This window comes from Engraulis encrasicolus, chromosome 8 (assembly GCF_034702125.1).
Source record: "Engraulis encrasicolus isolate BLACKSEA-1 chromosome 8, IST_EnEncr_1.0, whole genome shotgun sequence".
In the NCBI taxonomy this organism is placed as follows: Eukaryota; Metazoa; Chordata; class Actinopteri; order Clupeiformes; family Engraulidae; genus Engraulis; species Engraulis encrasicolus.
Window position 1 is genome coordinate 2,253,828 of NC_085864.1, and position 12,500 is coordinate 2,266,327.

Consider the following 12,500-nt stretch of genomic DNA (forward strand, 5'->3'; position numbering starts at 1 on the left):
GGTAGACAGGCAAGCGGGGACAAGTCGAGCGGGCATCGCGCTCTTACGGAAAGGACTATGTCGCTCGAGCTCTACATAAATCCACACAGTTTAATTGTATAACAGGCAGACTTACGTGATCATTCGCTCTGTTCTTGTAATCCCAGTGTAGTGCTTTGCATTGTAATCCCCTTAATTGGTCAGCGGCAAAAAGTTTTCCGTACGGCAGCCTACGTTGGGACCAAGTCCACGTTCCGAGAAGGAGGCTCGCTTGTGGAAAGAATGCGAAGGGAATGCAGTGACTTTAGTCCCACGGCGGACGCCGCCAGAATAGAAGTTGTCTCCAGGAGGCAGCCGCGAAATCCCTGCCACGGTGTGAAGGCTCTGTTGCGAATGAAACGGACTTCCCAATCCGCTCACCGACGGGACCAGCTGTGCATCCACATTCCTAACTGTGCTGATGAAATTGGGAAGGTTGCAGGGGGCGAGCGTGTGTGTCTGTGCGTGCATGTGTGTGTGCGCGCGAGTGAGCGCACAAGGGGACCATCAATCACACAAATCTCCACCCAGGGGTTGGACTCTACTCCGCTATCACACAGCCACAGCAAGTCTCTCTCTCTCTCGCTCTCTCTCTCTCGCTCGCTCTCTCTCTCTCGCTCTCTCTCTCTCGCTCTCTCTCTCTCGCTCTCTCTCTCTCGCTCTCTCTCTGCTTTTAAGTTCATGTGTTACGGCTGGTACAATTGAGTAGGCTTCCACCCTCGCGTGTCCATGTCTTTCTGGTTGTAGTCTGTTTCTAATCCAAACATCAGCACGCAGTTATTATCATTTAATAACGACCCAATAGCTCACCTTTTTAAGCGCATCAGCTATGACCACCAACCGTCCAATCAAAATTGCGCACAGCGCGCGTAAATTTATGTGTTGATTGATGCCCTATAGATCCATGCGATTCTTCATTTCCATCTAGTGTGAACACCTCAGTAATTCACGAAACAACCTTCTGTTAACGTTATTTGCCTCAACTCGTACTACACTGGGTAGATCACCGCATGTGTGCACTGCCCACTGCAACCACGCTGCCTGAAGGTGTCCACTGTCCAGCGTGAGAAACAACTGTATGAGATAAGACCAAGAAGAAGGTGGGAGCAGTGGGTGGTTGAGTCTTTTCCAGACACATGTGATAAAAGAGAGGGAAAACAGGGGAAAGTGTGTGGCTGAGTAAAGTTTTGTGAATAATTCACACGCAGGGTGTGGAGGTGAAACCTGTTCTTGGATGACAAGGCTTCAGAATTCAAGTGCCGTTTTTCATTCAATCTTTCACCCCTTTCCGTAATCTATCTATCTAACTTTGTCCTTTTTATTTCCGATTTTATATTATAGGCTATACTGTGTGTGTGTGTGTGTGTGTGTGTGTGTGTGTGTGTGTGTGTGTGTGTGTGTGTGTGTGTGTGTGTGTGTGTGTGTGTGTGTGTGTGTGCGCGCGTGCGCGCGCGCGCGCGTCCCAAGTGTTTGTGCGTGTTTGAGCGTGTTTGTGCGTGCGTGCGTGCGTGCGTGTGTATCGTTTGTGTGAAATATAAAATATTTATTAAAAAATACAACAACCCTTTCATATAATACATAGAGACATTTGTATAGATCCCATCGAGCTGTTGGCAGGCAGTACAAAATTCCAGCACACCTTCCAGCATCCCTTCATGTCATTTTTATAGAGTTTATGAAATGTTCTTTAAAAGTAATTGTGATATGCTTCAAAAGACAGAAGTGTTTAATAAAGGAGACCTTTTTCAAACCAATCTGTATCCCATTAATGTTTCATTTCATTGGCAGAGCTGTATCGATTTTAGCCACCTCCACGACTGATCGCAAAGTGGAACCATAGCAAATCAGCTCTGGTTTCTATCCGGTCATTTTCGCAGATGCACCGCTACTTCCGTGTTGACGTGTTGGCGTCGGTGGGAGTAAAACAAGTGCTGAAAACATGACTACGATGGCAGATACTAAGGCAGATATTGCAGGCGATAACCCCCTGACTCAAAGCAGTAGCAGTGTAACATCTCAGCCGAACAACCCCCTGTCAAGGAAGCTTAATAAAATTTTGGAAACGAGACTGGACAATGATAAGGTAGGCTGATCTCCATTCTGAAGTAGCTAGCTAGTTTGACAGCTGCAGAGGCAGCCGAACAAGTGTGAAGTTTGTCAACAAAATGCAATGGAAATGTTAATGTTGATTTAATCGTTGCTCAGACTAGCATACATTTACTTCTAACTAATACAAATAGCAGACATGGTTGACGCTCGCCAGAAAATGTCAGCTAGTCTAGGCAAGACTTGTCATGTCAAATCTTTCCATCTTGCAGCATTGCAGGTGGGTTTGATCACTGCTTGTTTTGATGTCTGATTGTGTCAAGCATGCCTCTATGAAAACGATATATTCTATTCTAGGAAATGCTGGAAGCGTTGAAGGCACTGTCGGTGTTCTTCACTGAAAACAGTCTACGGACAAGAAGGAACCTACGTGGTGACATAGAGCGACGCAGCTTGTCAATCAATGAAGAATTTGTTCGAATATTCAAGGACGTCAAAGAGGTAGGCCTAAGTGATTCTTCTTTGCTCCAAGTCTGCTCTGCATGCATCCTAGGGGTAGGACTTAATGGGTGACAGTTACAATTGTTCAGCAGACATATGGATAACAGGGTCTATGTGAGTGATTGTTGACGTCAGAGAAAAGAAAGACCTTTAAATCATTTATGATTGGTAGTTGTAGATGTGAACGAAAAGTAAAAGCCCTCTGACTGTAGACCTGTAGTCATGTGCAGTGGCAAAACAACGATGTAATATCATGTAGTAGTGTTGTACTTACATTACAATTGACGTCTATCTGTCTAAGTTACAATACAACTTTGATGTGGACACACACACACACACACACACACACACACACACACACACACACACACACACACACACACACACACACACACACACACACACACACAGTCCCTGTTTCAAGGGATTTTTGCGGAAATTATGAGGAAAACATTGCATATCTCCTGTTTAACTTGTTTAACTAATGACTTGTAGTCATAGTTTATGGTTCAGTAATTAACATTAAGTGGAAGAAATTATCAATTTCTATAATGAGTTAAAAACTCTACTGGGAGGATTGCTTTTGACAGCCCTGAGTGCATAAGGACACACACACACACACACACACACACACACACACACACACACACACACACACACACACACACACACACACACACACACACACACGCACACACACGCACACTCACACACACACATTTTTGGGCAAGAAAATGAAGCCTCTGTATTTAGTTTTATATTTACGTTGTACATTCATTTCTGTCTTCCTCAAACAGGAGCTTGAAAGTGTTCATGAAGATGTCCAGGCTATGAGCACATGCTGTGAAGAAATGACCAGCAGACTGAAAGTAAGTAGTTTTCACATTAACATGAAACCTCAAATTTATATCTGCCCATATTTGTCAGCATCCTGTTTGCCTGAATAATGCGATGATTCTGTAGCCCGACGAGCCAGGCTAAATATAACACTTCATTCTGGACTCGCTCATATCAGATTGCTTACAGCTATGGGTGGGACCAAACCATTGTTGTTATTGATCAAATTGCCTGTGCACTGCCTTGGCCAACACAGCTCTTTTAAATTACATTACATAGTGCTAGGTTCTACGCTTCATACATATGAAACTAATGGAACTTCATTGGTACGGTTCCACATTAACAAGATTCCTCACCTGGGCTGTAGGTGGAGTGAGCAGCCGCTGGGGACACAGGGTATCTCTGTGTCTTTCGCAAATGCGCCATGGTTAATAACAGAGTCCTCATCAACATGATAGCAGTAATTTATTCTATAAGCTTAAAAGGCAAGGCAAGTCGTATTGTGAATTGTTTTGTATGTTGACAAGCTGGACTGAAGATTTTATTTTTATTTTATTAGGAGTAACTGCATTGCCTCTGTAGCCAAAATGCCAGGCTTGCAAGCCAGGAAGCAAATTAATAGCAGACATCCCACACTCAAAAAACTATTTCCAGGGAGGTGTTTATCCTCATTTTCCTATCCTGAAAAAAAATCGTGCACAGATGCAGCCAACCACACACTCTCCCTCTCTTGCGTGCCTGTGAAATCTAATAAACGTGTTCCACGCATTATTCACGATCATCTTGTCTGCACATTCTCACTCGCATTGTCAAAATTTGCATTGTTCGTACATTTTTTCTTCTGGGGCTGCGTGTAACATCCCTTAATACAATATGCGCTATCTGCAAAGCTATTTCTCGTGCCTTCATAGTTTTTGTGGTCTTCTGCCATAGTTATTGAAAACACGAGCAAAGACCTTTTTAAGAAGGTTGGTTGAAATGGAGCACATCGAGGTTTGCGAACAACCTGTATGGAAACCCAATCTGTTTTTATAAGGGTGGTTGATGTTTAAGGCCGTAACACACTTAAAGGGGTATGCCACTATTTTGGGGCTTAATACAGTTAAAATCGTTGGCTGGGGTTTATAAAGGTGGTAAAGTGTCTTATTTTTCATGTTAAGCGTTGTCTTGCTTTAAGTCAAGTTACAAGAGGGAATATGTCGCTAAGCTAGTGGAAGTCAGTGGATCCGTGTAGCATTGCAGCATGCTACACGGATCCATTGACTTTCACTAGCTTAGCAACATGCTCCCTCTTTTAACTTGTCTTAAAGCAAGACAACAGCTTACATGTAAAATAAGACACTTTACCACCTTTATAAACCCTGGCCAACGATTTTAACTGTATCAAGCCCCAAAATAGTGGCATACCCCTTTAAAGGAGGAAACCTATTACAATTCCTGAAAAAATGGGTGGAAAAATTGGGGGGGGGAATGAAAAAAATAAAGCACCCAGTGGTTCGTGGAATTTCACCTAATTTTGTTGCCATTTTTGGGAAAATGTGTCCTGTGGTGTGACATCATTGGTGTGACATTTCTGTAATATACAATAAAGCGATTAATATTCTGCACAAACATATCCCCAATGCTCTTTCTGCTATTGTTCCTTTAACCCCCACCCCACACACACACTACTACCCACCTGCACCCCCACCCCCACCCACACACGCCTATGCATCATACAGGCAGACAACTGTGATTTCACTGCATGGTTTCACTGTGTTACTTGTAATAATTGTGTGAATGTGACAAATAAATCTCCTGGTATCCTTATATCCTTGCATGATGCATGAAATATAAGTGAGGATTGAGTAACACAATGCCTAAGCATGTCACACCACAGGAAATGCACAGCATTGTGGCCATTTTAATCCTTTTGTATTCACGACTGACCTCCGAGCTCATGCTACCTAGATAATGATATTGTGTTTAACCTTAATATGTGTTTTCACTCATAAAATTTTTTTTTTTCCTTCCATAAGAGCAGTCACACCACGGGACACCATAAATGAACCTAAGCATTGTGTGACAGAAACATTGCAATATGTAGACATATTAAGAGGTTACTAGTCACCTTAAACTTCCACACCACTCTCCAATAACTGAATATATTCCAAGTTGTATTAATGTTACAGTCACACCACAGGACATTTGACATATATTTTTTTTCCATTAATCTGAACAAAAATGTTTCTTCTCATCTAAGACTAATATGAAACATGATGTACCACATCTTCTTTCATTTACATTTGTTTTCAAGAGGAAAAATATCAATTTTGTTGGTTTTTAACTAATAAACATAAACACATAAATACATAAAAACAGGGCGTCATGTCAACCACCCATAAGCAGTTTTGCTATAAAAGCTGAAATGGAGACATTGCCCATAGGCTATGCCATAACCTTTTGTGGTATTCCATTTAATTTAATTCTGCCGCCGTCTTTGTCTACAAATTCCTTACCCTAATTTTCCCATAGCCCATCGTCACCGCATTGAGTGGTGAGAGTTAGAGATATTCATTATTAAACGCTGAAGTGCACCTGTAGAGACCAATATACAAGGAAACGAAATGAATGTAATGCTTGTGACTTTGGATTACTGATTAGTGTGGCTTTATGAAGATGCTTGTGTATATTTCCCCTCAAAACATGCTCCTCAACGCCATGGGAAAGGACTTTCGTCATTGTGTCTGCTTTATTTTTGCCAAGAACAGCAAAACAAGCAAGGGAATGGTGAAAAAAATGGCAAAATTGTGCCCTTACCAAAACCATGCCTAAACTTGACCTCTCACAGGGCGTTGTTGAGCATGAGTTGACATACAAAAGTGGGATGCACAAATGCGATAGACAGTTCAAGTCAATGTGTTAATGCTGGCATGATGATATGTTGCTCACAAGGATGCTTGGAGATTCTGAAACAGGCTTTCATGGAAATAGACAATTTATGGGAATGGGTTAAAAATGGGTCAGTAATGCAATACAATTGAACAACTTCCTTGGCCAAGGACTTGAGTCACTTTAAATGAATTACTTGCTTGATTAATTATAATTGTCTACTTGTAAAAATGGGCTCTAGAAACGCTGTGGTGATGTTTTAAGTGTGTGGATTGGGAATTTAAAGAATTGTGCATGACAGCCAATCACTGACAGATAGGACAACACGCAGGCTTCGCACGCTTAAGACCATGACACAGCAGTCAGTTAAAAAAATTATGCCCGTTCACTGGAGTTTGGGCGCTGTAAAAACCAAAAAATATGGCGTCACTCCTCGAATGAATGTCTGAACAGTTAAAGATGCCTAATGACCAATCAAACAGCCGCTTTGTTGTTACATTACACTGGTGTGAATAATAACATGGCTCTTTTTTGGTGTCCCTCTAGGCTGCCAAGGAGCAAACGCAAGACCTGATTGTGAAAACCAACAAGCTCCAGGGTGAAAAGTGAGTTATGATTGGGCAGAATGTGAATTTGCTGCATGGTAGAATGTGTGCTACAGCAAAAAAAACAACAGCTTTGGAATGAGTATTGATTGGTTGTAGCATATATCATTGCTTTGAAGTTAATGTTGCTTTGAGGTCATTTCAGAGGCAGGATTCTTTTTCGTTAATAACCGGAACTTTAGCCATTAACCAACTTCAAAGTTTTAAGTAAAAAAAGAAAACTTCAAAGGTTTGAAAAGGTGAATACATGGGGCCAGATTGGTCTCTCGATTAAAGTTTGCGGATACGTTCGCTTCCTATTTATAAAAGTTTTGCCATTTACTGCAGTGGTTCTTAGAAGTCTGCTGTTCTGATTCACTAGCTAAGCACAATATGAAGTCAGGCGGGTTAAGACTGCCTAATTTAATTCAACTCTTTCCATGATGAAGTAAAAAGTGAACAGAGCAGCCAGGACTTCAGTGTACAGCCCCCTTCCCCAATTCTCCCCTCCTACCCCACACTGACTCTTCACCAAGGCAATGATTAAATAAGTGAAAGAAACTGAATATTTAAATACGTGTCACACTAAGTGGGAGAAGGATTCCTCTGAAGTATTCTGCACCAACCGACCAAACTTTCCTTTTTTTATTTATTTTTATTTATTTATTTCATTTTTTTTATGTATTGAATAAATAATCAAAGGCAGGGAGGCATGCATGGAGCCCAAAGAGGCCAGCTTCATGTATGACCTCATTTACTCTGGGCAGGGCCGCAGCATATAATATGCGCTGTGAAAAATGAGCTTAACCCAAGCTCTCTCGTACCGTGTGTGTGTGTGTGTGTGTGTGTGTGTGTGTGTGTGTGTGTGTGTGTGTGTGTGTGTGTGTGTGTGTGTGTGTGTGTGTGTGTGTGTGTGTGTGTGTGTGTGTGTGTGTGTGTGAGTGAGAGAGTGAGAGAGAGAGCGAGAGAGCGAGAGAGCGAGAGAGAGAGAGAGAGCTTGTGTGAGCTTGTGTGTGTCTCTTTTTTGCTAGTCCATGCAGTTTTTTGCTGAATGATAATGAGGGTTTTTGGCTGAAGAGTCGGCTCTCTTCGGGTCCCTCTCTACCGCGCTCATCACCATGTATACAAAAAGCAGAGTTTACTGGAGAGTCTCCTACCCACTGAGAGTAAGCAGAATGTAAAGGTCATGTTTGCAGTGGTGCTTTAGAAGCTTTTTTTGTGGTCTTGAAGTTGTCTTTTCATCTGGATAGCTATTGATTCACGTTTGCTGCCTCATGGCCTGGACTCCCTTAAAAAATGGAGGTGTTAACATTTTAATCTCAATCGGACTTTTCCTGGTTACGCCATAGGAAAAGTACATCATCATTTGCTTCAGAAGTGTTATAAGAAAAGCAAAGCCCGTCCATTTTTAATACTCTAGTGTAACCATTGGATCTCACACCTGCCTATCTGTGTCTCCTTGATCTGTGACTCACTAGTATTATGTTGTCTGAATGCCACGCAGGAAAGACAGAATGAAAGAGGTGGGATAGTCTTTGTTGTGTAGCCCACTTTTTGAGGAAGAAAAAAAATCTAATCTAAACAAAAGAAAACAACAAACGCTTACTCGTTTTCCCATTATCATTGTCTCTTGGGGGAAAAAGAAAATGGAAGCTTCTTATCTCACAGCACTTTGCATCAAACTAGAAAGTGCTGTTGTTGATGCTCGAAACACAATTTCGTTTTGGCATTTGACAATGACAATAAGTCCTTGAATGTTGAATCTTGAATCTACCCCTGCTATTAATTCTAATCAGCAACAGTGGTGGGCCTACCCACTGAGTTCACTCTTTTCCCCCATCAGGCTCGCCGACAGGGAGCGACAAACAGGTGTGATGTCCCGGGCCCAGGGAGGGGAGGGTGGTATTGGGTCTCCATTGCATTGTATGTATTGAGCGAGGGGGCTTTTTTCAGGTGTCTTTGTCCCGGGCCCGGCCAAAGCTGCCATCGGCTCTGCCCATACCTCTGTATTGCACTGCATGTCTCCAGAGGGGACCTGGCCTAATTAATGTCCTCGCATTCCCACTCATTGGTAATCGGAGCGACGGGCAGCTCCAAGATTGCAGGCAGCACACACACACACACGCACACGCACACACACACACACACACACACACACACACACACACACACACACACACACACACACACACACACACACTCACACTCACTCACACACACACACACACACACACACACACACTCACACTCACACTCACACTCACACTCACAGACACACGCATGCAGACACACACACACACACACACACACACACACACACACACACACACACACACACACACACACACACACACACACACACACACACAGACACAGACACACGCATGCAGACAATGGCGCGACAGTGAGATACGTGCTGGCGGTGTCAGGTGGCTCTTGAGTCTTGCTGAGGAGAAGGAGAAGAGAAAAGAAAAGGCTCTTTCTGAAGTCAGAGGCAGATGTGAGTCGATGTTCGTGATTATGACACCTCCATTTGGGGAGGGGGTCGCTGGGTAGAGAGATACCCGCAGGGATTGGAGACACAAAAGATCCACAAAAGCACCAAGTGATGAATTGATTTCTTTTTTGCTCCACACACGCATGCAGAAAAAATGGCCACACGCGCACATCACACACATGCACACACGCACATGCATGCATGCACGCACACACACACGCACGCACGCACGCACGCACACATACACTCATATACACATACACATACACACATACACACACACACTTGATCTCTCTCACCCCTCGATCCCTGACTGTCACACATACACACACCCACACACTCTTCCTTCCTCACCCTCGGGCTCTGTTTTTTCTCTTCCTTTCCCTCTCACGCACTATCACTTTCGCTCTCTCATTTCTCTCTCTCTCTCTCTCTCTCTCTCTCTCTCTCTCTCTCTCTCTCTCTCTCTCTCTCTCGCTTCTGCACAGATCCTTTGCACGCACACTGACAATCTCTGCCTCATACCAATATGCACACATGACGTGTGCTGTCGCCCAGCTGCGCAACGTGCCACACGGGAGTCTGGCTTTTTTACAGCGCTGGCTGCTGGTGGGTCATTGTTGTTTATGGCCGCGGATGGGCCTGCCAATAAAAGTCATCTGGGCGGAATTGATTGGCAGAGTCCCAATGACGACGACGTGACAGCGGAGAGAAGATGAGGTGGAGGGGAGGAGGAGAAGATGTGAAGGGAGGAGAGGAGAACGGGGAGGAAGATAGGGGATGAGAGGAGAGGAGAGGAGAAGAAGATGCGAAGAGAGGAGAGCAGAGGTGGGAGGACAGGAGCGAAGGGAGGGGAGGAGAGGAGAGGAGGTGGAGGGGAGGAGGAGAAGATGTGAGGGGAGGAGAGGAGAGGAGAACTGGGAGGAGAGGAGAGGAGGACAAGATATGAAGAGAGGAGTGGAGAGCTGGGTGGAGAGGAGAGAAGAGGAGGAGAAGATATGAAGAGAGGAGAGGAAGGGAGAAGCCCAGTATGGTGATGTGATAGGTGAAGAGGAGAGAATGAAGGGGAATGAGAGAAAAGAGGAGAGGTGTGAACTGGTGTGAGGTGTGAGGGAAGAGGAGAGAATGGGAGGAAGAAAGGAAAAGAGTAGGAGAAGACGGGAAGAGAGATGGGAAGAGAGGAGTGAAGAGATGGGAAGAGAGGAGAGGAGAGGCCCAGTGCTGGTGTTGTGACAGTGGAGAGGAGGAAAGGGAATAAAAGAAGGGAGGGGGCGAGAGAAGGATGGAGGAGATGAGAAGAGAAAGGGCTGACCCCGTGATAGGGAGGGAGGAGGAGAGCATGAGATTAGATGAGGAGGAATTGAAGAGAGGAGACCGGAATGGAGGAATGGGGAGATGAAGGGATTTGGTAAAAGAGGAGAAGGGGAGGCCCTGTAATGGCAAGGGGGCAGTGGAGAGGAGAACGGAAGGGAGGAAGAGAGAAGTGGGTTGGAAGGGAAGGAAGAGGAAAGGAAAGAGAGAGGGGAAGAGAGAAGAAAAGAGGAGTGTAGAGCACTGGTGAGGTGGCAAGATGGCAAGGTGACAGCGTAGAGGAGTAGCTCTAGCAGAAGGGAGGAAAGTGTGATTGAGAGGAGAGGAGAGGGGAGGAGAGGAGAGGGGAGGAGAGGAGAGGAGAGGAGAGACCAGACACGGCTGACACGCAAGAGAAGCAGACAGTGCGAGTCAGACAGGGCACGGAAGGTGCAAGAACGAAATGTGCAGAGGAGAGGGATGGGGGCGGTGTGAAGAGCACACAAGAGTGATAGCCGGATGGAGAGAGAGAGAGGGAAGGAGGGAGGGATGGAGATTAGAATGATTGATGGGGTAATATAGAGGAAAAGAAAGAAAGTCAAAGATGATGAGAAGGGAAGAGAGAGAGAGAGAGAGAGAGAGAGAGAGAGAGAGAGAGAGAGAGAGAGAGAGAGAGAGAGAGAGAGAGAGAGAGAGAGAGAGTGCACGAGCGCGAGCAGAGGAGAAAGACAGAGACAGATCGAGAGAGAGGGAGGAGGGAGAGAGAGAAAATAGACAGACATAAGAAAGAAGGGCTGGATGGTGTAATGGAGAGAAAGAGAGAGAGAGAGAGAGAGAGAGAGAGAGAGAGAGAGAGAGAGAATAAAAATAAAGCGCCTGATAGAAAGACGGGGCAGTCAGTTAGCTGCTCTATTGATCCCCGAACAAATTTAGGAAGGAAGGAAATGCCGTCACAGAGGAAGACAATAATTGAAAGCGAGAGTTGTAGCGAGCAAATTAGAAGCTAACCCCAAGACAGCCAGACAAAGGAAACGAAGGAGCCAGAGAATGATGTGAAGAAAGAGAAGAGAGAGAGAGAGAGAGAGAGAGAGAGAGAGAGAGAGAGAGAGAGAGAGAGACAGAGAGAGAGAGAGAGAGAGACAGAGAGAGAGACAGAGAGAGAGAGAGAGAGAGAGAGAGAGAGAGTGAGAGACACATAGAAAGAGAAGGGATGGAGAGATGGAATGAAAGAGTGATTGAGGATTCTGAAATGGCTGAACAAAAGAAAGAAGGAGCATGAGAACGATGTGGAGAGAAGGTGAAGTAGAGAGAGAGGATGGGGGGATAGAGACAGAAGGAGATGGAGGGGAGATGGAGTGAAAGAGTGACTGGGGCAGTCCTGCAATGGTTGTTTGAACAGTAGGGGCTCGGCAGCACACCACAGTGACCTTGGCAAGCCAGGGAGAGAGGGAGTGGAAGAGTTGGAGGGAGAGAGAAGGTGGGGAAGGATGGTGTGTGTGTGTGTGTGTGTGTGTGTGTGTGTGTGTGTGTGTGCGCGTGTGTGTGTGTGTGTGTGTGTGTGTGTGTGTGTGTGTGTGTGTGTGTGTGTGTGTGTGTGTGTGTGTGTGTGTGCGCATGTGTGTGTACGCGCGTGTGTGTGCGTGTGTGCGTGTGTGTGTGCGTGTGTGTGTGTGTGTGTGTGTGCGCGTGTGTGTGCGCGCGTGTGTGTGCACGTATGCGTGCACGTATGCGTGTGCGCGTGTGTGTGTTTTGTGAGTGTGTGTGTGTGTTTTATGAGTGTGCGAGCCTGTGTTATAGAGGGTGACTGTGTGTATGCATGCGTGCAGGTACAGGTAGGCTTGTGTGTGCTTGCATTT

The 12,500-nt window shown here is 45.0% G+C and overlaps 2 protein-coding genes across 2 annotated transcripts in view; one reads left to right on the forward strand and one right to left on the reverse strand.

Moving 5' to 3' along the window:
• The window catches only part of LOC134453456 (LHFPL tetraspan subfamily member 6 protein), a 139,598-nt gene extending 139,080 nt beyond the window's left edge, over positions 1–518 (reverse strand). The window contains exon 1 of the mRNA XM_063204265.1: positions 116–518. The gene's annotated coding sequence lies outside the window, so the exon portion shown is untranslated. The remainder of the gene's footprint in view (positions 1–115) is intronic.
• Positions 519–1,908: 1,390 nt separating this feature from the next.
• The window catches only part of cog6 (component of oligomeric golgi complex 6), a 77,073-nt gene continuing 66,481 nt past the window's right edge, over positions 1,909–12,500 (forward strand). The window contains exons 1-4 of the mRNA XM_063204266.1: positions 1,909–2,101; positions 2,422–2,565; positions 3,363–3,434; positions 6,820–6,878. Of these exons, the coding sequence (XP_063060336.1) occupies positions 1,958–2,101; positions 2,422–2,565; positions 3,363–3,434; positions 6,820–6,878 (419 nt within the window). The 5' untranslated portion in view covers positions 1,909–1,957. The remainder of the gene's footprint in view (positions 2,102–2,421; positions 2,566–3,362; positions 3,435–6,819; positions 6,879–12,500) is intronic.